This window comes from Hemicordylus capensis, chromosome 2, assembly GCF_027244095.1.
Source record: "Hemicordylus capensis ecotype Gifberg chromosome 2, rHemCap1.1.pri, whole genome shotgun sequence".
NCBI classification, from domain to species: domain Eukaryota; kingdom Metazoa; phylum Chordata; class Lepidosauria; order Squamata; family Cordylidae; genus Hemicordylus; species Hemicordylus capensis.
The window spans coordinates 329,672,375-329,699,483 of record NC_069658.1 but is presented as its reverse complement, the minus strand read 5'-3'; the positions used below and the strand labels follow the sequence as shown (position 1 = coordinate 329,699,483).

The 27,109-nt window shown below is 43.2% G+C and overlaps 1 protein-coding gene and 1 long non-coding RNA gene across 4 annotated transcripts in view; one reads left to right on the top strand and one right to left on the bottom strand.

Moving 5' to 3' along the window:
* Positions 1–7,775, top strand: part of KDM3B (lysine demethylase 3B) — a 125,381-nt gene extending 117,606 nt beyond the window's left edge. For all 3 annotated transcript variants that reach the window (XM_053289585.1, XM_053289584.1, XM_053289586.1), the window contains exons 23-24: positions 1,451–1,585; positions 6,542–7,775. In XM_053289585.1, coding sequence (XP_053145560.1) covers positions 1,451–1,585; positions 6,542–6,622 — 216 coding nt within the window. In that variant the 3' untranslated portion in view covers positions 6,623–7,775. The remainder of the gene's footprint in view (positions 1–1,450; positions 1,586–6,541) is intronic.
* Positions 465–10,974, bottom strand: LOC128342358 (uncharacterized). Its single transcript, XR_008314924.1, has 3 exons — positions 10,889–10,974; positions 9,027–9,095; positions 465–593 (listed from the first exon to the last, which is right to left on the bottom strand). It is a non-coding gene; the product is annotated as an uncharacterized LOC128342358 (long non-coding RNA).
* Between the last annotated feature and the right edge of the window lie 16,135 nt (positions 10,975–27,109).

The following is a 27,109-nucleotide window of genomic DNA, read 5'->3' as shown; positions in this document are numbered from 1 at the left end:
TAAGATATTATTTAATAATAGAAGGCAGTCAAGAAAAAATGACTGCAATAAATGGGAAAGGTTTAAAGTGTATGCTAAACAATTTAGTTTCCTCCCTAGGAAAGCCACATCGAGACAAGTCTTGCTTTATATGACATCCTTAAAGATAAGGGGATTGACAAATGTTTCTCTCAAGGTACATTTGGCAGCTATTTATCCAGAACACAAGGGATGGGATGGTGCAACAGTATTTTCCCACCCGGATTGCAAGAAGTTCTTAAAGGGACTAAACAACTTGTATCCACCAGTTTAAAAGCCAATGGAGCTTGTGTCTAGTGTTCTCATCACTAACGGAGCACCCATTTGAACCAATTAAAAATGCATTTTGCCATTAAGAACAGTTTTTTTTATTGCAGTGAACTGAACTTGAGAGCAGACAGACCAAACTTTCAGTTTTATCTGCATAAAGTAGTAATCGACAATTCCGGCCAAAAGTGCTGGCAGAATTCCATATAAATGAAGATACAATGCTACTTACTTTCTTTCAAAACCCAGAAACGCTGTTAGAAAGGACACTTGATTCCTTGGATGTGCGATGCACATTGCTGTATTATCTGGAAGCCACAAAGGACATGAGAAATACAGATTATTTATTGCTTACAAGGAAAAGGCCAAATGGCAACCAGTATCGAGACAAAGACCTGCCCAGTGCAGCTGATTGTGTTAGCATATAAACAGGGGGTGGATTCCCTATGTACTATATGGGCTCATTCCACAAGGGCATATGCATCTTCTGCAGATCATCTATCAGGAATATCAACGGCTGATATCTGTAAAGCTGCTACATGGTCATCTCAACAACCATTCATAAAGCATTATGCCATTGACCTGCATTTGGCAGGCTTTGGGAGGTGTGTTCTAAAGTGGGTTCTGCCATAGCTTCAGGGGCTGTTGTGCCCACCAGCAGTTGGGAAGCTGGCTAATCACCCATTCATTATGAATGCAAGGGATCATGATCCAGATAAAACAGGTTGCACACCTGTAACTGATGATCTGGTAGTGATCCATTGTATTCATAAAACCCACCCTAACCTCCCTGCATATGTTTGTATTGCCTTTGTAAAGAATACTTGTCATCTAGATTTCTTTGATCTTGGTTCTTTCATCTGCTAAGAGGTTTAAATGAATCCTCATCCTTAACGGAATAATTGCACATCTTCCACAGAATCTGGCTGTGTTGATGATGATGAAACTGTGTTTATTCATCAGTGGGAATTATGTTATTTTAAAGGAGTTATTTTATTTTCAACTCAAAATTTTTTTTTGGTAATATGTTTGTTTTCAAACATGTGGTTGAGCACATTGAAAGAGGATTTACCTACTTTATTCTGCAAGAAGCAACGTTGAATATGTTGTGAAATATTCAGTTCTGTGGTTATCTGTCACTCATTTCTGCTTCTTGTTTTTATAGGTTCACAATTTGTATAGCTGCATTAAAGTAGCAGAAGATTTTGTATCTCCAGAACATGTGAAACACTGCTTCCGCCTGACCCAAGAGTTCAGGCACTTGTCTAATACTCACACAAACCATGAAGATAAACTGCAGGTAAACATCAGTCAGTCTTGTGGGACAATCTCTTAGGCACATCATATTTAGGAGAAAAGGGATATTATATTTTCAAAAATGCTTGTGGCTGATTTAAGGGTAAAGTGGGCCGTCGAGTCAGTGTCAACTCCTGGCAACCACAGAGCCCTGTGGTTGTCTTTGGTAGAATACAAGAGGGGTTTACCATTGCCTCCTCCCATGCAGTCTGAGATGATGCTTTTCAGCATGAGATGATGCTTTTCAGCATCTGTCTATATCACTGCTGCCCGATATAGGTACCAGCGGGGATTCAAACCGGCAACCTCATGCTTGCTAGGTAAGTCATTTCCTGCTGTGCCATTAGGTGGCTGAAGTTGATTTAGGATGAGTTAATCTCAAAGTGGAGTAGCTGGCAGTCATGAATCCTAAATGAATCCTGTAGACATTCTTGCATCTGCTTTTTTGGAATTTTTTCAGAAATAGTGTATACATATATTAGATTTACGATATACTTAAAGCAACTTGATTGTTTAGAAAAAACTTTCACGATAATAAAGATTATCATAGTAAAGCTAGATATTCAAAATATGACCTGTCCCCAGTCAGGTTGATGAACTTCTTACTCTGGTTTAAATATAGCATGTGATTGTGCACGCAGGGGCAAAAATGATTCAATTTGCATAGCATTCAGTTACTAAGTACTTAAAAGGTTTTGTTCAACATTCTCTAGACTGCTTAATTCTGTTAACAAGAGGTACAGTTAGCTGTTGCATAGACTTGAAGAATTATTGCTGCCTCTCAGACATCCTCCCATATTCATTTTTTTAATATGATCAGCCCTGAGTACAGTTAATTAATATTTATGGAATTTTGACTGCTTCTTCATGGTCTCTGTGCATCACACTTGGGCATGCCCCTGCACAGAGCCATGGGATTGGAACATTCCAGAGCTTTACCAAATAAGGAAAAAGGAGCGGGAAATGATTCCCCCAGTGGATAGAGTACTTCCCTACCTCAGTGTTTTGTCGACCACCACAAGAGCATGGTCTTCTGACACTTCCTCTCAGCTTTACCTAGTCAATATCAGGTTAAGTTGTCTTGCTTGTCTCCGTATTTTCATCTCCATTTATTCATTTGTTTTCACTTATACTTTTGTCTTTGGATTTGTGTTTTTGTTTTGCATCTTTATTTATTCCATCTCCCCTCCGTCCGTCGTCATCAAACCGCCCCACCCCCCCGGCCAAGCATGCCATACTGTGTTCCCTCTAAGGTGCATGTGCGTGCAACTGTTTTCAGCAGCTGGGCAGTCTCTCCACGCTGCTGCTTGTGCTGCCTCTTCCATTCCCCCACCCCACCAAGCCCTGCTACATCATGCCAATCCTTCCTTTTCATTGTTTTAAGTTGTGCGGCATGGGATGGCATGCAGGTGGAGGGGGAGAGGTGCTGCTGCTGGCGAGCTGCTCCTTCCTCTGCCCGGGCTGCGTGTGAGGAAGAGTGAGAGAAAAGGGAGGCTTTCTCCCAGCAAGGGAGGAAGAAAGAAGGTGGCTGGAAGGACTCCCAAAATCTCTTGGTGTCTGGCGCCCCGTTCATAAAACAGCCCTATTTTCCTGACATGGACAGAAGTTTCATTTTCTTTGCGCTTCCCTGCCTCTCGCTCAGTTCTCCTGCCCTAGTACTGGTAGCACCTCCCTCTGCCATCAGGGAGTGGCGGAATGAATTGGGCCAGGGTGGGCAAGTGGGCAGATGGTGCTGGACTAGCGCCGTGATCAAGAAATGGCCCTTAGAAGCCCGCACTGAGCCCAGAATCAGCGCCCCTCTGTCTTCTTTCCCTCTGTAAAATGCACCTAAACATGGTGGCAGAGGTCACGTTCCCTCCAGGTCTTACCCCTGCTGCAGCGTCTCCTGCCGAGACTGCGTCAGCGTGGGGAGGTGGCTGCACTTCCTGGAGCCAGCCCCAAAAGCAGCAGTAGCAAAGAGGGAGCGACCCAGCAGCACTGTAGTGAGATCGCTGCTGTCCCAGTGCTAGAAGCAGCGGCCCTGTGTCTGTGTGCTGCTTTGACTGGGCTTCCTCTCTTCTGGCACACTCTCCAGACTTCCCTGTCACCCAGGCTCTGGCTCCTTGGGAAGTTAAGATGCCTTCCTCACAGGAGGAGTGAATGGACTGAGTGGAGGGTAAGGGTGATTGATGTGATTGGTTAGGCTGCTGCTTGCTCTACTCTATTATCTTTTCTGCCACTTATCAATATTTGATAATTCTCGGGCAATAGTTCTAGATTCCCTCAGTAGACAAGCTCTGGAATAACTGGATCGCATACAGAACAAAAGCCTTCAATCAATTAACTAGGAAATATAATTATAGCTGTTTTGATTACTTAAACACAAGTCTTAATAGTTTCTTGTTTCTTTTTCAGAAAAATTATCATATATTTTAATTATTGTTCTCAGCAGATTTTAACACTCAGTGTTAAAATAATAGTTTTAACTATTAACTATTATAATAGTTAAAATATGATATTCAGAATTTTTCTGAAAAAGAAATATTTAACTCTAGATCATATCCGGGGTCCCAGCAAGGGTGCTCACCCTGCCATAGTCCTTGCCACAGCTATCAGGTATCAAGTAAGCCTGTATCGAACAAGCCTGCACCGGACAAGTTTGTATCAACATTTCCTCCAGCCAAACCCTTCTCCCTCCACTATTATAACCCACTGAACAACCTTCAGTACCAGTCATTGATACCATGACCATCCAGGAGGAGACATCTTATCTGGAGGCCTCAGGTTTACCTGTGGAAGCACAGATTTCTCCAGGGGACAACTCTGTGGAGGAACAGGTGGAAGAAGCTCCTGAGGCGGACTTCAAGTTCTACACTGAAGAACTGTTATGCATGCCATCATCATTGGACTTGGACAGCAGTCTCACCCCACTCCAGAGGACCCAATATTTGGTCTTATTAAATCCAAGTCTCAGAACTTGATAGCCCTGCCTTTGGTACCCACATTGCCACAATTCGTTAAAGCAGCATGGGAGAAGCCAGCCTCTATACCTCCCAACGTCAGAAAAGCTAGAAAACTTGTACAGAGTGCCACAAAAGGACACTCAGCATCTCACTAGACACCTAGTACCAAACTTGGTGGTTATGGAATCTGTGCAATCTAGATTGCATCAGCAACTCCTCTTAATACCGGCTGACCAGAAGGGAAAGAAATTGGATGATGTAGGTAGACAGATCTATTCCACTGCGAGTTTCCTGCTAAAAGTGGCAGACCATCAGGCATGTTGGGCAAGATACCAGCACTTCATCCTGGAGAAGCTGTCTCTTTTTCTAAGTCAGCTTCAATGGGACCAAAAAGATGCAGCCCTAACCTTTTTGCATGAGGGTTGCTGCATGTCAGAACAGCAGCTACACTCAGCTCACCACTGCGCCGATTGCAGTTCCTGCTCTAGGGTTGCCGCAATATCTCTTAGTCAGTCAGTCAATCTGTATTATGGTCAGAAACCAGCAAAACAAAATGTGAGAAAAGTAAAAATACATTTGTACGAAATACTTATACAATGCTGACCCAAATAACCTAAATAGAGAATACCAACTTACAATGGACCCTAGAAGCTAAAAACAACAACAACCAGTATTTGGCTACTCTATAAGTCACAGAATAAACTTTTATTATTTAAAATTAACATAAAAGTCACTTGAATGTCCTAGAAATTTCATTACTACAGGTAAAATCAGGATGCTGTTCCTAGTTGTGATTATTTCTTCTGTGAACTAATCAGTGAACTGAAGGCCCTCGGATGTGATTCTCCATACCTCATTTTTCATAAGGACGGAGTTGTATTACACCCAGACATCTCCTTTCTCCTCAAAGTCATATTGGACTTCCATCTTGCTCTTCCTTTGTCTGCCTGTCTTGTTTCCGGACCCCATGTCCCTCACTAGATGTTCGCAGGGCCCTTGCTTTCTATATGGATGGGACAAAATCTTTCTGTAAGACCCAGGCTCTGTTTGTTAGCTATGCAGGCCCATCTATGGGACTCCCTGTCCATACTGAGGGAATTTTGGTTTGGGTGAAGGAAGCCATTGCATTGGCCTAGCAGTTGGCAAAAAAAATCTCTGCCTTGCCCTCTGTGTATTCACTCAACAAGAGTAATGGCTGCATCTACAGCATTCTGGAATGGGATTCCATTAGAAGATGTGTACAAGGCAGCGACCTGGTCCCAGCCTTCCACATTTATTTGCCATTATGCCTTGGATGTTGGATCCTGAGCTTGAGTCTCATTTGGCTCCAAGGTTCTTCACTCAGTCTGCCAGGGAGGCTGCTCCCTCCATCTAGGTAAGACTAGATTGCTACTATCCCAAATGTGATGCACAGAGACCATGAAGGAGGCAGGTTTCTTACCTGTAGCTAGTTCTTTGAGTGGTCTTCTGTGCATTCACACTACTCTCCCAGCCTCCCTCTGTCTATCTATCTATTTATCTTAGGCATACCCATTGCTAATCCCATGCGTGGCAGCTCTCGCGAGAGTTCCCGAGCAGCTGCCAGATAGCGGCGGGGATGGGCGGGTGGTGGCCAGGCCAGCTGGCGGTCAGGGTAAAGGAAAGCGCAAAGCGCCACCAGAGCGTGGTGAGAGCGGACTGGGAGGGGGAGAACGGATGGGGGCTGAAGACAAAATGAAGATGGAGATGGAGAGACGGAGAACTAGTGAGTTTCTTATAATTTATAACATTCTGGCTGCGGCATTCTCTGAGACTGAAGTAGGGGGTTACTTTATCCACTGGGGAAATCATTTCCCACTCTTTTTTCCTTATTTGGTAAAGCTCTAGAATGTTCCAATCACTCTGCACAGGCGCATATCCATGTGTGAATGCCCAGACCACTCAAAGAACTTACAGTTACAGGTAAGAAACCTGTCTTTATATAGTAGAGAAAGAACACTGTTAGGGAATTTAATTCTTATACTTTCTTTTGTTTACAGGTGAAGAATATTATTTACCATGCAGTGAAAGACGCAGTTGGCACACTTAAAGCTCATGAATCCAAACTGGCTAGGTCTTAGGAACTGGTGATCCAAATCCTCCTCTGGAGTTGTTGTTTTTTTTAATTTTTTGCTCACAGAATAGAAGGGGAGTGCACATGCCTGCCTCTGCAGGAGCCAGAGGTTTTGCTAGGAGGTGCCGTGGCACTCATTACACTCTCTAGCCACTGTCTTCTACGCTGCCTCAATTCTGAACACCTACAGGAAGGTCACCACAACATACAGAATTCTTGACTAATGAAAGGTGCTGTGTCCCTTTCCTGTGGCCTTTTGCAAATTAAAATTGCATGGAAGCCATGTGGGTGTTCCTGCATATTATGATTAGAAGTGTGAACCTTTTTCATGCCTAGTTAGTCTTTCCAAGAAGTTAGAAAGAATGATGTGAAGATGGACATTCTGTTGGAGATTTAAGTAGCTAGCTCTGAATGAGTGTGACCAGGAGCCCAGCTACAAAAACTTGGACACTAGTTGTCCTGAGTCTGACACAGGCCAAGGAAAAAAAAGAAAACGTTCTTCATGTTCCCTTTTAACAGTTCTCTATACACTGTAGAAATGCAGAAACACAAAGAGAAACCACTGTTTTCCCCAGATGGCTCCAGGATTAAAAATTGTGTATTTAGTGAAAAACTAGGTTTGTAGTGAAACAGTATTTCATGAAAGTAGATATTTTTAGAATTTGAAGTACCACAACTGTTCCTGGATTTCAAGGAAAGGCACACTGCATTTAGTCTTCCTTTCAAAAAGAATTAAATCAAAAATAGCACAATTGGCTAGAAGAGAGCTGAAAGAAATTGATTTCCAACTCTACTTTCCACAAAGATAGAAGTAAATGAAGGGGGGAGAACTTTTTATGTTTTGGAGATGTTGTACATCTCTCCCTAAACTGGTAAACCAAGTGATAGTTCACCAGTTGTCAATTCTAGATTGGGACTTCTACTTCCCAGAACTAATTTTCAGTATCAGCTTTGTCCAGAAATATTTTCAGTAAAATGTTCCTGCTTGATAGAGTTGTATTCAGAATTGTCACCATTGAAATGATGGATTCCATTGTTTGACTGTACATTGGGACTTATATCTACCTTCTATCCAGCTGTACTGTAGTGCCACCTGCAGGCCTGTTAATATGTTCACGGTTATTTCATTTTTTAAAAAATAAAAGTCATTTACTGTAGAATCTTCTTTAAACCTACACTCTATCTGTGTAACAAGATTGTGGGTTAAGTTGAGAGAGAAGGGAAATGCATACACACATTAACGCAATCTGAACTCTACTCCCACTCCACTCCCACACTCAGTCCAAAAGCTACACTCATGCAAATTGCTTGGGGAGTAGGGATGTGCCAAAACACAATTTGGATTTCTGAGTCGCAGGCACCTCCCTTGTAAATTGAGGACTTATACAGCCCCTTTGAAGTGGTGGAGAGCAGTTCTGTACCTGCTGCTCCGCTCGCCGCCATTGCTGCACATCCTGGCGCTCCCCCCAGCTATGCCCACGTGCCAGGCAGCCATGCTGACCACACACATGGCCACCATGCATGTGCGGAGGTGTGCCGGTGCCTCGCAGGGACAGCTGGGAGACGCCCTGCCAGCATGTGGGCATAGCTGGGGGGAGCACCACAATGGCAGCAAGCAGTGGTACAGACCTGCTCTCCTCCAACCTAAAGCGGTTGTGTAAACCCTTGATTTTAAAGGGAGGTGCCCTCAATTTGGACAGCTGAATTGCATTTTGGCACATCCCTATTGGGGAGACAGCTGTAATGTTTGGTGCAGTATTTCCCTTCAATATCTGGTAATCCAAGCAAGGAGGCAAAACAGCAATGTGGTTGCAACAGCAGATCAACTATCTGCCATGGTCAAGCCATGTTTGCTCCCTTTATTTTGGTGTTCTGGTTCAAAAAACCCTCAGTGTGGTTCTTCTATTGCTTCAGATTTAGCTGGGTTGCAGCAGAATGCTTCCTGTGCTTTCATACCTTTTGGAAATGGGTTGGTGTAAGGTCAAAGCCATTGCCATGGCATACTGGCACTCAGCAATAGACACACCTCTCAACACATGTTGATGGCTGCTTGGGAGGTGGAATGACTATGCCCGGGGGAACACTTGAGACCCCAGAACACTTGAGAACCACTCCTCACTTTTGTATATACCCTAGACCTTATTTCACATCGACCATAGCACAGCAGCTGAAATAACACTATCTGTTCTAGGTTTTTAGCCATATAACTTGGTCATCATGGATCAGGCCTGACCCAGTTGGCTCCTGAGGCAGTATGGTGAGCTGCCACATCTCCCATAACAGGTTTCCCTTCCCCACAGCCTCTTGGCAAGTGAACCATGATGAGCTCTGATTTCTGAGGGCCTCAGCCCAATCTCCTGCTACAGCCTCTGCACACCAAGCTCCGATTTCCACCTCACCCATCTCCTTACCTGATGTTTGATGGCATCGTTGCTACTGCCACTGCATACTCATCCTTCTGTTCCTGCTTCTCTTCTTGCCTAATGAAAAGGCATAGGGTGGGGAACGAAGCAGCAGGAACTGTGAGCTTGCTTCCAAAGAGTTTTCAATCCAATTTTAAGTAGTCATGTTGAAATGAATATACAATTATTTTGATAAGAGGCTATGGGCATGTTTCTGCCTAATAAAAACTGTGCAGATTTTTCAGAAGCTGTTACAGTCATGATGCTGCATAAGTAGGAAAACTCTGCACAACTGTTGAAGTATTAGACCTCGATCTCCATTTAATCTGGTAAGCTTTATGGAACAATCTACCATGAGATGCGATAGCTACCAACTTAGATGGCTTTAAAAAAAAATTGGTGAAAGGGTCTTTCAGCGGCTATAAGCCATGATAGCTAATTGGCATGTCCACATTCAGAAGCAGTCTCAGCATGCCAAATACTAAGGAGGTCTGTTCCTGCTGGTGATTTTCCATTTATGGGGCAGCTCTCTCAGACACCTGATAGGCTGAGTGCAAAGTTTAGAGTGATGAGAGAGAGACTGAGGTAGATGGAATATTCCCCAGCAGCCAAGACTGAGTAGGTTGATAGAGGACCTTCTCTAATCCACAATTTGAGGGGGAAAGCTGTTGCTTTATTCTAATGATAGTTCCATGTGTCAGAACTTTAGGACAGGGTCATGACATTCCTGAGATGTCCCTTTTCTAAATCTGTTATTAGATTACCCTCCCAGCCCATAGATCCCTGCATGCAAATCTGGATGGGAATCTCTACACAGGGACCTATGGAACTGATTCTTAACTTTGGGCTAGAAGTGGCACAAAGTAGATGCCCTTCTTTAAAACACAAAAGTTTTAGGCATTGCCCTAGTTCTTGCATTGCTATCTTATAACAACCAAATTGCACTTTTTGGCAACAGGCATGTTTTATAATGGTGTTTCATCTGGGTAACAAAGTGTGAAGGGAAGATGGATGCTATCTACTAGCACACAGTAGATGCATGCCATGAGCTGCAGCCAGTTGTGACTTCATGCACATCCACTGGCTGTTTGGTGTATGAAGGAGCAAGGCAAGCAAGTGTGAACAACACAGGGACAATCAGATGTGCCTTCATGAGAATTTTGCCACAGAGTTATTCAATAGTTGCACTGGGATTTTTATGAACCTTTAACAGCTTCTGCTGCCAGTGGATTAATAATATTTCACTTCATATACGCTGCAAGGCTTAAATAATGCCATAGTATTCTTAACAAGTGCACCTCGTAGGATTGGTAATGGGAACTTCAAAATTGGTTGGTTGAAGAACATTTGTTTGTCAACAAATATGTTTAGGTAGCAACTACTTCCTTTCTGTTTTTCCACTCTGAAGTTTTGTTGTGTGCTTTTTCCTCTTCTCCTCCCCCCTTCAGTTATAGTTCTCTTCATATTTCCTTTTTCTCTCTACTTGGCCTTTTTGGATTTGCTTTCAGCATTTCCCCCCTCCTTGTTTAGTTCTCTGTCTTCCAACTCTTGAGCTGACTCTTCCAGTAAGTGATTTAAGCAAGAGCTGTCAAGTGTCTAAGCTTTCAGGCAAAAAATGTTGGAAATCACAGCAGCAGCAGTTTGAATTGTGAACCATATTCTATTCATGGTGGCTTCAAGCTGTCCTGGATTTTAGCTTTCTTTGACTATTCCAGTGACTAAGCACTATTGTACTGTAGTTTATGGTTTTTAAAGGGGAGTCAGCTATTGTTTTGGTCCCCAACAATTAGAAAAAAACAGAAGTTTCCAAATTTTATAGCATAATCAGCAAGCTACACCATTACTATTACTAAAAATATTAATGTAGTTACCAGTACAGGCAGGCCATAAAACATCCACTGCTGGCCATGTGATAAGCAAATGCTGTAGACAATATGAAGATTTCCTTAATCCACCTATTAAAATATATAAAATGCCTTAAACATCAGACTACATAGAACTGAAATATTTTTCATTGTGTATACCTGTTTTTATATTTTTGAATAGCAATAACACTCATTACTCTTAATGCCAAGTCAAATTCTGAGATTGTGGCTAGGAAAATATCCACATGTTGTGGAGCATGTTATGTGCTTCCTCATAACTTCTGCTCAAGTAGAGTTGCCATGCCTCCCCCCGCCAAATTCCGAGTTTCACCTGGATTTTAAGTATCTTACCCAGATTGCTTAGCCCACCCAGATTTGCCCAGATTTTAGCTTTTTTCTTTCTTTCTTTCTTTTTTAAGCTAAGCTCTGGCCCTTGTAGAAGCGGAATTATGGAGCAAAACGTGCAGTCACTATTCTGCTCAAAAATTATTTTCAAGCCAATTTACATAATATGCAAATTAGGCACCTGCATGTATGAAACTAGCAGATCAGAAGGCTCATGCCTAAACTTCTCCTGATGCAAATTTTGAATGCATAGTAGGGTTTTTTTTAATGGGAAAGCATTCAAATGTACCATCTTTTGGGGGCCAGCAACAGATACATCATGTGAGACTGCTGTGTGTATGTGTGTGGTCTCTAAAAAGCAGGAATTTAGTTCGAGCCAAATAGTAGTATAATACTGAACTGTACCATCGCTCATGGATATTCTTGGTACCAACAGTGTTGAGGATATGGGGATAATTTGAGGATATGCTCAAAGGACTTTGGACAATTCTGCATCAAACATGAACAGATGTTTAGTAACATGAAACAAATCCTATACACTTTAATGGCATCACATTAAGTCTGGGTTTTCTACTCAAAGCTGAAGAATTCTCACCTTGCTCAAAGTGTGAACTCACGAGTGTCTTCAAAAACACTGCACTTTCTCATATCTTTGTTTCTTTCCCACAGCTGCAGAGGGGTCACCTTTTCCAAGCTCTGATGGCTCCTGTTAGCAGGAGACCATCTTCTGCAATTAGCTCCCATTGAGGAAACTTGAGAACATCCTGGGCTATTAGCTGAACACAGGAATATCCAGCTAGCAGCACTATTAATACAATTTGCATAGCTAGGATTCAAATGGCTATGGATATAATCCATCAGGAAGTCCTAATATGTGATTGATTAACCAATTGTGAGATTCTTAGCGACCACATAGATAGATTCTCTCCTGGATGATCTAATCTGTGAGCACCATTGGAATGAGAGAATTTGCTGATGTTTTACATTTGTATAAGACGACTAAAAGTCTGGGCACGAGTCATGTTTCACCTCACCAAAAATGTGGATCTCCTCAGTTTTGAAGACAGAGAATGAAAAGTCAGTTTTGGCTGCTATGAGCACTGTCACTATTTTGTCATATTTTCAGATTTTGAGAACAATGCTGGATTTTAATATTCCTATTCATAACAGAGTGGTGCTGAGTGAGTGGTATCCTGCCCTACACCCTTGCAATAAAAGTTAAAAGAAATTAAACAAAGCAAAAAAAAAAAAACCCCAAGGACAAATGCTTTTCAAACCTTTGGAGAGGGTGGTTTGGATCAGCAACCTCTTCCCCACATGTTTCCATACCCAAAGTTTTTTCATTTAAAAACAAGATATTATTAGTGCTCAATTACATGTTTGCATGTAACTTGTAGTTAGCCTCTCAGTCCACTTCTAACTCCTGCGTGGGATGGGCAATCTGTCCTTCAGCTTCTTGACCTATCTTACTTTTCAATACCATTTCTGTCCTTCTGGAGCAAATATGAAATTTTAATTCCAGCCAAATGGATTACTTCCTTCTGTCAGATGAGACAGACTGAAAGTTACATGCTGCCTGCCCCATTGTCTCAGCATTTAAAATGTTCATGAGCATCCCATCAACTTAGTCAATAGAAAACAGGGTTTATCAACACTGTCACATCATTTCTTGGCACTTTATAAAATAGATGACGACTGAGTCAAGACTGTCCTAGAAGAGAATTTGCTAAATCCCATCCATAACCCTGTCCTGCCTTTGAGCACCTTAAAACATTTTGACTTAACTGATGCAGGGGCAATATCATCCCAATTCTTCTGGGGCAGCGGGGTATAGTTCTCTGCTGTGTCTATAGTTTGTGTCTTCAGCAAAACTATTGTATGTTGTTCCTTGTCTCTATATTTAGAAAGAAGATCGTTCTAGAAGATAGCAAGGTGGGAGTAAAATAGAAGAGAAAAGGCTGTGGCGGTCCTGTTTTTTAATTCTCCTTATTCCCTGTAAGTAGGCAATTCCTTCCCACTAAAGATACTTCATTGACCCTCTTAGTCCTGGTGCTTCTGGTTTTCCATAAGTTTTATACATTATGGGATGCCCCCATTACTAACTAATCGAGATTTGAAAGGGGGTGTGGGTGATCGTGTTAGAAAGTTTTGATAGCTGACTCCCCACCCCCACCTCCATCCTACCATTTCTTTACTTCTGCTCATTCTAGAGTAGATAGTTGGCAAGGAACTTGCTTCTTTTATGCTGAATATCATCCAGATAAAAGAGAGACTATCCCTGCCCCCCACAAATGGTATAGATTCCATAGTTCATATACAAATTTTACTAAGGCAAAGTAGGAAGTTCATTCTTTATCCTTTTACCTCTAGAGGACAGCAGCTATTTCCAAGAGGCGTTTTAATGAATTCTGTGGCAGTCTAGTCTGTTACAACACAATTTGCTAGTTGCTAGTGAACTTTTTAATAAGCAAGCTTTAAAAAAAAATCAAACAATGTGAAGCTTGTTTTCTTCAACTCCTTAAAACATTGTCGTCTTTCATTGTTTTTCCTGAATTCACTGAGTTGATGCCATTCTCTGGCTCAACCAGCGGGCAATTACATGTTTTGCTGAATAATCCATTCAAAAGCATGAAGCTGGCCAGCAATGAGTAACTGTTGACCATTTAGTGATGAGAGCACATCACAATACTGTGGCCTTCAGTTCGCTCTCATCCCCATTCTTTTTCAGTTGAACACTTATACTAGCCAACTGGCTGAACTGTCAAGTTGAAGGTCTGAGTTTTTGGAATGCTTGAAGGGGTCCAATGAATTGTGACTCTGCTTTCCAGCTCTTTTTTTCTATGGCTCAGTTGGATGCTATGAAACTAATTTGGTAGCTTTAAAGGCTTCAGTTTTACTTTTAAGATGAATAGTAAAATGGAGCATTTGTTTGGCTTTTAGAGATGTAGAAACTTAGATCTGTGGAAGCACAGATGACAGAGCTTTTTCCTTTTCCTCCTAACCAATCCTCCATCCATCCATCCATCTATTTACTTACTTACTATGCTGCCTAATATAGAAATCTCTAGGCGGTGTACAGATTAAAACATAATATAAAATACAAAACATTTAAAACTCATAACATAAAAATCACAATAAAAATGCATGAACATTTAAAAATTAAATTTCAGTTAAAAGCCTGGGCAAAGAAGTACACCTTCAGGGTCCTCCTAAAAACAAACAGAGAAGGAGATGCTCTTATTTCAGCAGGGAGCGCAAAAAAATTCCAAAGCCCTGGGGCAGCCACAGAGAAAGCCTGGTCCCAAGTTGCCAGCAACGAGTTGGCGGTAACGGGACCTCTTCAGATGATCTTAATAGGAGACAGGATTCATGACAGAGAAGGCACTCTCTTAAGTAGGTAATAATCAGCACTTTGTATTTCATCCAGAAACGTATCATAAATACGTTTCATATAAACATATTTATATGAAATATATAGAATATTCCATACATTACTTCTTGTGACTTGAAAATTATGGTTCAAAATTAGCTTTTTAAGCTGCATCATACTGTATTCTGAGGTGTTAGCTATCCTTCCCAGTTTTGTATCATGAAAATTTAGAAGTTCCTCCATGGTCCACCCCACCCCTTCATCTAAGTCAGGGCTGTACAACTTCAGACTTCCAGCAGATGTTGGATTACAACTTGCATCATCCCTGACTATTGGCTGCTGTGGGTGATGGGAGTTGTAGTCCAACAGCTGGATACTCAAAATTGTGCAGCCCTGATTTAAGTCATTGTGGGGAGGAGTACCAGGCCCAAGCCAGAACCCTGTGGAACCCCACTTGAAACCTCTCTCCAGTTTGATGAGGAGCCATTGATGAGTATGCAGTTTTCTAGCCCATTGTAAATTCCCTTGATGGTATCATCATCTAGCCCACATTTAACCACATTTAACATTTAACTGTCCAAAATATCATGGGGAATATTAGGAATTTCAAATGCCTTGCTAAAATCCAGATAAATTACATACACAATGACAATTCACTAAGCTTAGTAACCTGGTTTTTCTAAAAGAGAGAGAGAGAAGATTAGACTGGCAGGATTTATTCTTGCCAAATCCACGCTGGCTTCTATTAATTAATGCATTGCACTGTACTAGTATCTTCCCTAGTACCGAAGTCAAACTGACAAGCTGATGGGTGACAACTCTTCCCCTTTTCCTTCAAGGAATGGGGGTATACAATGGCAGTAGCAGTAGCTTGGAGAAGAGACTATTGCTGAATCCTTGCTCTGTGTGTGCACACACACACACACGGGAGCCTGTAGAGGAGGAGATGCTGATGCTATTTTCCCTCCCCACCTGCCAAAGTAAACCCTCCTGTAGTGCCCCCAACTGTTCAGGAGCCCCTACTAATGTGGAGCTGGCCCTGCTTTGATTGCTTCTACTGGTGGTGGCACCAGAAGAATATTGAGCGGGGGGAAGGGGCACAGTAAACTCCTTGGAGAAAAGCTGTGTCCTACATAAGATTAGCCCTGGTAGATCAGGCCCAAAGCCCATCCAGTCCAGCATCCTGCTTCACACAGTGACCTACCACATGCCTCTGGGAAGCCCACAGGCAAGAGCTAAGAGCATGCCCTCTACTGCTGTGGCTCCCTTACAACTGGTATTTAGAGGCATCTTGCCTCTAAGGCTGGAGGTGGCTATAACCCTCAGAATAGTAGCCATCGATAGACCATGAATTTATCTAAACCCCTCTTAAAGCCATCCAGGCTGTTGACTTTCACATCTTGTGGCAGAGAATTCCATAGGTTGATTATACTTTGTGTGAAAAAGTACTTCCTTTTGTCAGTCCTAGATTTCTTGGCAATCTGTTTCATGGTGTCACGCCCTCGATCTCAGATAGCGACGAGGAAGGGGAAGCTGAAAGCCTTTCAGCCGATGCAGGGGTGCCTAAGGGGCAGAGCCCAGCTATCAGTTCCCAAGAGACGGCTGAGGAAGGTCCGGCTGATGTTTCAGAGCAGGCACAGCAGTCTGAGGCAGCAGAGACAGCGACGGACAGACTAGAAGATGAACTGTGCAGGCAAACCCCCACTGACTCCACAGCAACGGCGTGTCACAAGGCAAAGAGCATGGCTGGAAACTATCAGGAGGAGTAAACGCCTCTTGCAGAGGGCTGATAAGCCTTGAATCCCTGCCAGCTGAGAGTTATCAGCTTGGACTATAACGCATGTCAGCAGCTTTCTGTTAGCTGCTGGAAGACAACATTTGTCAACCCTCGTGTCGACAGCTTTCAGCCCGAGCTTGATATAAGAACTATTCTGAGCCGTGTTTCGTTTCTGCAACCCAGTTTGTGTTGTGAACTATCTTCCTGGACTTCCCTTCTGGGTGGCCAGATTGCTGACACATGGGATAACCCCTGGTTCTAGTGTTATATATATGTGAGAGAGAAAGAGAGAGAGAGAAATCATGCATGATTTTTAGACCTCTTATCATGTCTCCCCTCAATCTTTTTTCAAACTAAAAAGCCCCAGGTGTTGTAGCCTTGTCTTATAAGGAAGCTGCACTAGGCCCCTGATCATTTTGGTTGCCCTCTTCTGCACCTTTTCCAGTTCTACAATGTCAAGATATGCTGTCCAGAACTGTATGCAGTACTCCAAATGTGGCCACATCATTTTGTATAAGGGCCATTATAATATTAGCAGTTTTATTTTCAACCCCCTTCCTAATGATTCCAAGCATGGAATTGACCTTTTTCACAGCTGCCGCACTTTCAACGAGCTGTCCATCATGACCCCAAGATCCCTTTCCTGGTCAGTCACTGACAGCTCAGAGCCTATCAGTGTATATGTGAAGCAGTGTTTCCTCTAAGGCATGTATGTGCATGCTTGTGCTCACACTCGTTTTTTTAATGTCTGCTCAGTTAATTTTAGATCCCGCTCAGGTTGAATCAGGATGGCCCCATTCTGAATGCATGTGTGCACACACTGCCTTTATACTTCTACCCAGAATAAAACCTGTTCTGTGCACAGATGAATAAAAACAGAGGGGACACTGATGTGAAGTTGGGGTTGTTTGTTTTTTGCCCCAATATGCATCACTTTGCACTTGTCCCCTTATCCGATTAACTGCATTTTCCATCTTGTTGCCCACTCCCCCAGTTTGGAGAGATCCTTTTTTGAGCTCCCAGCAATCTCTTTTGGATTTCACTACCCTAAATAGTTTGGTGTCATCTGCAAATTTGTCCACTTCACTACTTACCCCATCGTCTAGATTGTTTATTAACAAGTTAAAGAGCACTGATCCCAGTACCAATCCCTGGAGGACTCTACTTTTTACTTCCCTCCATGGTGAAAACTGTCCATTTATTCCTACCCCGTTTCCTGTCCTTCAACCAGTTACCAATCCACACATGAACCTGTCCCCTTATCCCATGACTGCTACGTTTTCTCAAGAGTCTTTGATAAGGAACTTTGTCAAAAGCTTTCTGAAAGTCCATGTTAGATTTCTAACACAGAAATGTGGGGGAGATGGGAACTACGTTTCTGAGGGAGTGCTTGCTCCCTGTCCTTGGCTCCTGACAATCTCCCACCTATACATTCTTAGACAATGCTAATACAGTTAGAAATTTGATAAGTATGATATCTGCATTGGGGTAGGGACGGCTGTAATTATTCCAAAAGCATGAGCAGGTGTAAGAAAAATTCATGAAAGTGTTGAAGTGGCCCACACTACGCACACAAACAATGACATATTATTTAAATATTTATATCTCTCCCCTTTCTCTTCCCTAAAAATACCCATGGCATCTAACAGCAATAAAAGTTAATACAATAATATAGTTCAACTTTTTGTTGTTGTCCTTTATTCCTTCTCCCTTTCTCTTGCCCCCCTTTTTTTCTTTTTTCTTTCTCTCCCTCTTCCTCTCTTTCCTTTCCTCTTTCTCCCTCTCCCTCTTTTCCTTCCTTTCTTCCATTATAGAAAGAAAAGAGGAAAAGAGAAAGAAAAAGAAAAAAATTGAGAAAAAGTGGAAGGAAGGAAAAGAGGGAGAGGGAGAGAGAGGAAAGGAAAGAGAGGAAGAGGGAGAGAAAGAAAAGGGGGGGGGCAAGAGAAAGGGAGAAGGAATAAAGGACAACAACAAAAGGTACTAGCGCCCATTATTTTAACGGGCTTAAAAATACTAGTAGTTTAATAAAACCAGCAGCAGAGGCAAATAATAAAAACTAATAAAAACTCAAAAGACCAACTCAGTCAGAGAAACAAGAAGTGTAATGGACAATCCACTAAAGATTCATAAAGCTAGATGAAAAGGGGGGGATCTTCAGTCACTTGTGAAATACTGGCAGTGAGAGGACTAATCTGATGCCAAAAGGCAGGGCATTCCACAGACTGGGTACCACCGCAAAGAAGACTCTTTCATGTATTACCACTGAAGGCAGTGGAACATATAACAGGGCCCCACCAGCTGGCCTATGGGAGGGCAGTCATGTATGGCGGGAGCTGGGCCTTCAGCTACCCATTGCTGCAGCACCTGGAAATACTTCAGTTCCAAGAACATCTACTCCTTTCCCTGGGTTGCAGAGGAATTTAAAATCCCTATTCCAGACATATCCTTGAAAGCTGAAGATGCTTCAGCCACTGTTTCCTCACCACTGGGAGCAAAATAAAGTTGGAGGGAATGCCTCTCTGGGGGCCCCTGTCCTTTTGAGAAATACAGGTGGTGGAGTGTGGAATGCCAGGAAGTATCAAAGGGACAGAACAAGTTCTGATTTTAACGGATTCTTTCAAATCAAACTGAATAACATCAAAACTGGCCTGGCCATCAAAAGTGCTGATGCAAATGTGCAGGGGGGGGGTGCTCTGAAGCACCTCGGTGGTGGGCTCTGATTTGAATTGGTGCACCTGTTCACAGCCCTAGTACCTATATAGGAACTTTCAGTGTAGATCCTGTCCTGGGTGAAGCAAGTGATTTTATCTGCAGTGTCTTGAAAACTGGTTACTGTAGACCACCCAGGTATCTTGTGGACACAGGTAATAATAGATTCCCTATCCTCATTCAACATCTGAAACATCTGCCCCTGCTAACTGGACAAAGAGGCACCTTTTTAACATGGTGATTCTCTTTATTTCGCAGGGGGAGAGGAATTGACCCGATCCACCCCCAGCACAGTACCTCAAGTGACTGTTGGTGGTGTCTATCTTATGTTTCTTTTTAGATTGTGAGCCCTTTGGGGACAGGGAGTCATTTATTTATTATTTCTCTATGTGATCCACTTTGGAAACTTTCATTGAAAAGCAGTATGTAAATATTTGTTGTTGTTAAAACAAGCACTTAAACCCAGATGATGACTGCTCGATGGGGAACCTGAATAGGTGGATATAATTAGGATATACTATTTCTGAAGCTGCTGTACTCTGAAACCTGGAGGACAATGCTGGGAAAGACCAACTCTTCCTGCTCCAGCCAGCCAGGTCTCTGTTATACATACCAGGTTGGTGTGGTCATTTTGGAATAAGTCCTGGATAGCAATGGTCTGATGTTTGAACACAGCAAATTCAGGTGGCCGGGGGGAGAACTAGAAGCACATAGTACACTCACACTCCAGTCATCAACTCCAAAATTTACTACTGGACTTTACCCCCTTCACAAAAATTATTTCGGCAGACACCCTTGGTTACTAGGAAGCTTCAGTGCAAATGGGCTTTTGCCTTCATGCCTTGCTTATGGGCTTCCCAGAGGCATCTAGCTAGACTGGTCCTTGTGGGAAACAGGATGCTTGACTTGATGGACCTTCCATCTGTTCCAACAGAACTCCTCTTATATTCTTAGGTGTCGCTGGAATGATCTGCAGGAGCATTCATGCTACACAAATTCTCTGTTCTTCCAAGGCTCCTGTATTAGGATTACTTCACACATGCCACTACAATATTGGTTACAGGAATAAGGAATTAGTTAAAGTACTAGCCGACTCCACACAGAGCATCTGTGCGCTCTTTGGGGCCAGCAGTTACCTCTCCCCCCCCCTTCTGCCCCAGCCTCCGCTTCCGGGCCCAGCAGCCTCTCCTCCCCACCGCCACCTCTGCTCCCCCCTTCTTTCCTCCCTCCTGGGCCTTGCCTCCGTGTCCAGGCTGGGCCCACCACCTCTGGCCTCTGCAGCCAGGCCCGCCGTCGCCGCAGCAACCAATCCTCCGGGGTGCGCCTCAGCCAATCAGGCACGTCCACCACCCAGCCAACCAGCTGGGCACTGGGACGCACATTCCAAGGCACACCCAAGAGAATTATATAGAGAGAGATTATCTCAGAAATATAGCGATGATGATCAGCATGTAACATCTAGTTTAAGGGTCTGGGATGTTTTAAACTAAGACATTTTAAAATGGGATGAGGGTCAGAAAACAAATTCTACAAATGGATAATATAAAGATTATCTGTAGATAAACAATATAATGTTAATTTAATTCTGAGACCAAGAGGCAACTTAATTATGAAATTCACATGCATAAGAGGGAGGCAGTGTTTCCTCTAAGGCATGCGCATATATGCATGCTCACAAGTTTTTGGATGTCTGCTCAGTTAATTTTAGATCCCGCTCAGTTTGAATCAGGGACTCACTCTGAATGCATGTACGCACACACTGCTTTAATACTGCCACCCAGAACAAAACTCATTTCGCACACAGATGAAAAAAATTAGAACACTGGAGGGAGGAGTAGATTTATGACACAAAAGCAGATAAAAGCATACATTTCATCGTCTAACTAGATTGTAGACCATTTCTGGCTAGAAAAAAGCACAATTGTAATAGTTTACCACATGGGCAAATGATGGAGCATCCATACCAATGTAAGTTTTTAAAACCAAAATTGGAAGTGTTTAAAACTGAAGATGATCTTTTAAGCTGAAAATTATGGATCTGATGCAGGGATCATAAAGTTAATAGTCTGTGTAATACAGATGTAGATGGTCAGGCTACATGACTCACTTAAAGATCCTTGCAGACAGCCTGATTCTCCTTGCTGACTAGTGCTGCCTTTGTCACTTTGTTCAAACTAAGACAGGTATATAAGTTTTCTTGCTGTATGGCATTATGTGGTGTATGTGAGAATACAGAAACACCGACATATTTATATTCCTTTACGATCAACCCCCATCTCCTCATTCATCCAAGCCAAGGTGTAGCATGTTCTGAGATGAGGGCATGTATAACATATTGTGATTTTTCTTTACTGCATGAGTATCTTTTGTGTTTATTTTGACTGGTTTAGATGTCAAACTTTGGAGGGCTTTTGTATTACATCCTTTTAAGAGCCATGGTTAATTTTACTATTTGAATTTTTAAAGAATGTATTTACAGAATTTCTAGCCTACTTTACTATTAAAGCAGGAGAGCTGGCAACTGTCCTAAATTACGTGGTTTTTTGTTGTTGTTTTAAAAAACACCTTATACTGTATATTAACTATATAAATAAAATGGTTATTTATATAAAATATTTAACTATAGCCAAGACGCTCATAACTCTCTAAAGTCCTTACCCCTTCACCATTTCATGGTGAAGTTTTGAGCAGGAGACACAAGTTTTGGGTGGTGTGCCAAATGGCTTAGTTGCCATGGTGCCCTTGAATCCCAATCTTACCTTTCTACTTCTTTAGCATGATAGCTACTAGTACGAAGGATATTCAATTGTGAAAGTAAGCAATCTTTAAGGTACAGCAATAAAGCTATACAAATTATAAAACACTTCTTGTATTGTGTTTGCTGAATGTTGTCAAGGCTAGTACTTAATTTTGAAAAAGAAAGATGTCAGGGCTTAGATTTGCATGGAGCCCTGTCATCTGTCCTGGAAGGATGCCCTATTTATCTTCATGTTAAATGTATGTGGGGCTGCAGGCAGGCAGGCCCAGTAATAAGGGCACTGTAACTCTTGCTCAGAAGTATGTTTCTTTATGGGAGAGCTTGTTATCTAGCTATGATTGAAGAAATAGCTGGTGATACAAGAGCCAGAGTTGCCAGATGTGCATGCTTGTGTATGTTAAAGCAGGGTTTTTCAAACTTGGGTCCCCAGATGTTGTTGGACTGCAACTCAAATCAGACTTATTTTTTCACCCAAACTTTTTAACTTGACTGTGGTTTTAAATTGTGTTAAGGTTTTCATTTTTGTCTTAATTTGTTTTATGTTGTTGTAAACCGCCCAGAGATGGAAGTTTGGGGCAGACTACAAATGCAATAAATACATAAATAATAAAATAAAATAAAAAAATAATTGCAGCCACAAGGTATGGCTACTCTGGGAAGTTGGAAGGCTACTCTGGGAAGTTGGAAGGCTACTCCGGGAAGAGCAGACACAGCTAAGAAGGTGAGCAAGCCTTTCTAAACATCTAGCCTTTTCCCCTTCAAAAAAACTAACAGGAAGAGGGGAGGTTTGCAGGGGCTGTTTCTCTTTAAGGGGTAGGTCTTAGTCTATCTCTGTGTGTGTTACTTGTTAGGGTTACTTGTAAGGGTTAAGATATCACAGGGCTAGGAGTTCTTAGGGTTACCTAAAGGCAGTGTTTACTTAGTGGCTGCTTGGTGGGGGTGGAGTCAGCTAGGGCTGGGAGAGGCCCCACATTCCTTTCCTTTGACTCACATCCTGTGAGACAGCTGGAAGGCTACTCTACATATGAGGTGAAGGCCCAAGAGCATAGCGAACAGAGCACAGCCAGCAGGGATAGCAAACAGGATGTAGGAGTTTTGCAGGAGTTTAGCGGGAAGTGTGCGGGGCAGCCTGGAACAAGCCCCTGCGATCACAAGGAGCCTGGTGGGGAAGAGAACGTAAGTACATATCCCTCCCTCGTATCCCTCATATTCTTGGGAAAGACTGTTTGGACAGTTAAATAGTTGACCATTATAGCCGAGACCTATCCTAATAAACTATCTAATAAACGGACAATAAGCTCCCTAAATACTGTAAACAGCCAACTAAAACAGTATGAAGATAGGTGGTCAGCAGGGGAAGGGGCACTTCCCAGTGTATTGCACAGAGTGCCACATGTATGACTATTTGCCCCATGGGCAGAAGTCATGGGTGTGTGCTCAGTGCAAGGAGCTCCTGGCTCTCAGGGAACAAATTCATTGCCTCGAGACCAAGGTGGCGGATCTGGAGAAACTCAGAGAGAGAGAGAGGCATGTGGACGAGACCTTCAGGGATGTGATAGAGGCATCCCACTCCAGGGCTGGTAGCTCCTCTGCTATCAGGGAGAATGAAGGTTTTGGGCAAGGAGGACATCGGTCTGAGGAAGAGGGAAATGCTCCTTTAGAAGGGACCCCTTCCGTGGATGATGAGCCCATATCCTCTCGCACAGGGGATACTCCTCTTGGGGGTGGGGGCCTCCTTGTAGTTGGTGATTCGATCATTAGAGGGATAGAGAGATGGGTTTGTGACCCGCATGTTGACCGCACGGTGACTTGCCTGCTTGGTGCGAAGGTTGTGGATATTATGCAGCGTCTAGACAGGCTCCTAGGCAGTGCTGGGGAGGAGACAGCTGTCGTGGTGCACGTCAGCACCAACAATGTGGGGAAATGCAGTCGGGAGGTCCTGGAAGCCAAATTTAGGCTGATAGGTAGCATTTTGAAGTCCAGGACCCCCAAGGTAGCATTCTCAGAAATGCTACCTGTTCCACGCGCAAGTACAGTGAGACAGGCAGAGCTGAGGGGTTTCAATGCGTAGATGAGACGCTGGTGCCGGGAGGAGGGGTTTAGATTTGTTAGGCACTGGGACACATTTTGGGGCAAGCAAGGCGTGTACAAAAGGGACGGGCTGCACTTGAACCAAGAGGGAACCAGACTGCTGGCGCTTAAAATCAAAACGTTGCAGAGCAGCTTTTAAAATGACACCTGGGGAACAGCCGATGGGAGCTGGGCAGTATCCCGTTTGGCAAAAGCCATCCTTTAAAGTATGAGGCTGCAAAGAATTCAAATAGAACAGAAGGGGACGGAGCAGAACCGCATAAAGAGCAGACGAGAGCCTGTGCCAGCAGGTCAAAGAGTCAAAACAATAGCATACATCAGGGGAGAGATTCAGTGTATAGGTGCTTGTATGCCAATGCCAGAAGCCTCCGAGCCAAGATGGGTAAGCTGGAATGCTTGGTTGCTAATGCAGAAATAGATATAGTGGGCATAACAGAAACATGGTGGAACAGTGAGAACCAGTGAGACACTGTTATCCCTGGGTATAAACTCTATAGAAAGGACAGGGAGGGGCGCCTTGGAGGAGGGGTAGCACTGTATGTTAAAGAAGGGATAGAATCTAACAAGCTAGAAAACCTAGGTGGACTGGAGTCCTCCACAGAAACCCTGTGGGTGACTATACAAGACCAGAAAGGGAATGTGCTACTGGGGACGTGCTATCGCCCTCCGGATCAAAATGCCGACAGTGACTGGGAGATGCAGGAGGAAATCAGGGAGGCGTCAAGGAGAGGCAGGGCTGTAATTATGGGTGATTTCAACTACCCACACATAGACTGGGTAAATTCACATTCAAGTCAGGACAAAGAGGTCAAATTTCTAGATACGCTGAATGACTGTGCCCTAGAACAGTTGGTCATGGAACAGACCAGAGAGAAGGCTACCTTGGATCTAATTCTGAGTGACACCCAGGACCTGATGCGTGATGTCAGTGTCATTGACCCTTTAGGGAACAGTGACCACAGTGCCATCAATTACAGCACACATGCGGGGAGAGAATCACCAATGATGTCTAACACAGACACTTTGAATTTCAGAAGAGGAAACTTCTCCAAAATGAGGAGTATGGTGAAAAGAAAGCTGAGGGGGGAAATCAGGAGAGTCACTTCGCTCCAGAGTGCATGGAGTTTACTCAAAACCACAATACTAGAAGCCCAGTTAGATCGTATACCCAAAAGGAGGAAAGGTACCACTAAGTCCAGGAGAATGCCAGCATGGCTAACGGGTACCGTCAAGAAAGCCATAAAAAGGAAGAAGACTTCCTTCCGAAATTGGAAGACCTGTCCAAATGAAGAAAACAGAAAGGAACACAAACTCTGGCAAAAGAAATACAAGGTGACAATAAGGGAGGCAAAAAGAGAGTTTGAGGAACATTTAGCCAAAAGTATCAAGGGGAACAACAAAAACTTCTTTAAGTACATCAGAAGCAGGAAATCTGCAAGGGAGGCAGTTGGACCATTAGGCAATGAGGGAGTGAAAGGGATTATTAAGGAGGATAGGGAGGTTGCAGAGAAGCTGAATGAGTTCTTTGCATCTGTCTTGACGGCAGAGGATAATGAGCATATCCTGAACCAGGCTTTTAGGGATGGAGGCTAGAGAGCTGAGTCAGATAGAAGTGACAAGGGATGATGTTCTAAACTGTCTGGAAAAACTGAAAGCTAACAAATCACCAGGGCCGGATGGCATCCATGCAAGAGTCCTCAAAGAACTCAAATGTGAAACTGCCGACCTCCTTGCTAAAATATTTAACTTATCCCTGAAATCGGACTCTGTACCAGAGGACTGGAGAGTAGCAAATGTAACTGATTTTCAAAAAGGGATCCAGGGGCGATCCAGGAAATTACCGGCCAGTTAGCCTAATGTCCGTTCCAGGCAAATTGATGGAAAGCATCCTCAAGGATAAAATTGTAAAGCACCTAGAAGAACAGGCCCTGCTGGGAGTGAGCCAGCATGACTTCCGCAAAGATAAATCTTGCCTCACCAACCTTTTGGACTTCTTTGAGAGTGTAAACGAGTGTGTGGATCAAGGTGATCCAGTTGAAATAGTCTACCTGGACTTCCAAAAAGCTTTTGACAAAGTTCCTCATCAAAGACTCCTGAGGAAACTTAGCTGTCATGGGATAAAGGGACAAGTACATGTGTGGATTGCTAACTGGTTGAAAGACAGGAAACAAAGGGTAGGTATAAATGGAGAGTTTTCACCATGGAGGGAGGTAAGAAGTGGGTTCCCCCAGGGATCTGTACTGGGACCGGTGCTTTTTAATTTATTCATAAATGATCTAGAAGCAGGGGTAAGCAGTGATGTGGCCAAATTTGCAGATGATACCAAAACTCTTCTGGGTAGTGAAATCCAAAACGGATTGTGAGGAGCTCCAAAAGGATCTCTCCAAACTGGGGGAGTGGACGACAAAATGGCAAATGCGGTTCAGTGTTAGCAAGCGTAAAGTGATGCACATTGGGACGAAAAACCGCAACTTAAAGTATATGCTGATGGGATCCGAGCTGTTGGTGATGGACCAGGAGAGGGATCTTGGGGTTGTGGTGGACAGCTTGTTGAAAGTGTCGACTCAATGTGCGGCAGCTGTGAAAAAGGCAAATTCCATGCTAGGGATCATTAGAAAGGGTATTGAAAATAAAACGGCTAACATTATAATGCCCTTATACAAAACTATGGTGCGACCACACTGCATACAATTCTGGTCACCACATCTTAAAAAGAACATTGTTGAACTGGAGAAGGTACAGAAGAAGGCAACCAAGATGATCAGGGGCCTAGAGCACCTTTCTTATGAGGCAAGACTACAATACCTGGGGCTTTTTAGTTTAGAAAAAAGACGACTGCGGGGAGACATGATAGAGGTCTATAAGGTCATGCATGGTGTGGAGAAAGTGGAGAGAGAGAGATTCTTTTCCCTCTCACACAACACTAGAACCAGGGGTCACTCCATGAAATTGATTGCCAGGAGGTCTAGGACCAACAAACGGAAGTACTTTTTCACATAACATGTGATCCACTTGTGGAACTCTCTGCCACAGGATGTGATGACAGCCAACAACCTGGATGGCTTTAAGAGGGGTTTGGATGACTTCATGGAGGAGAGGTCTATCAATGGCTACTAGTCGGAGGGCTGTGGGCCACCTCCAGCCTCAAGGGCATGGTGCCTCTGAGTACCAGTTGCA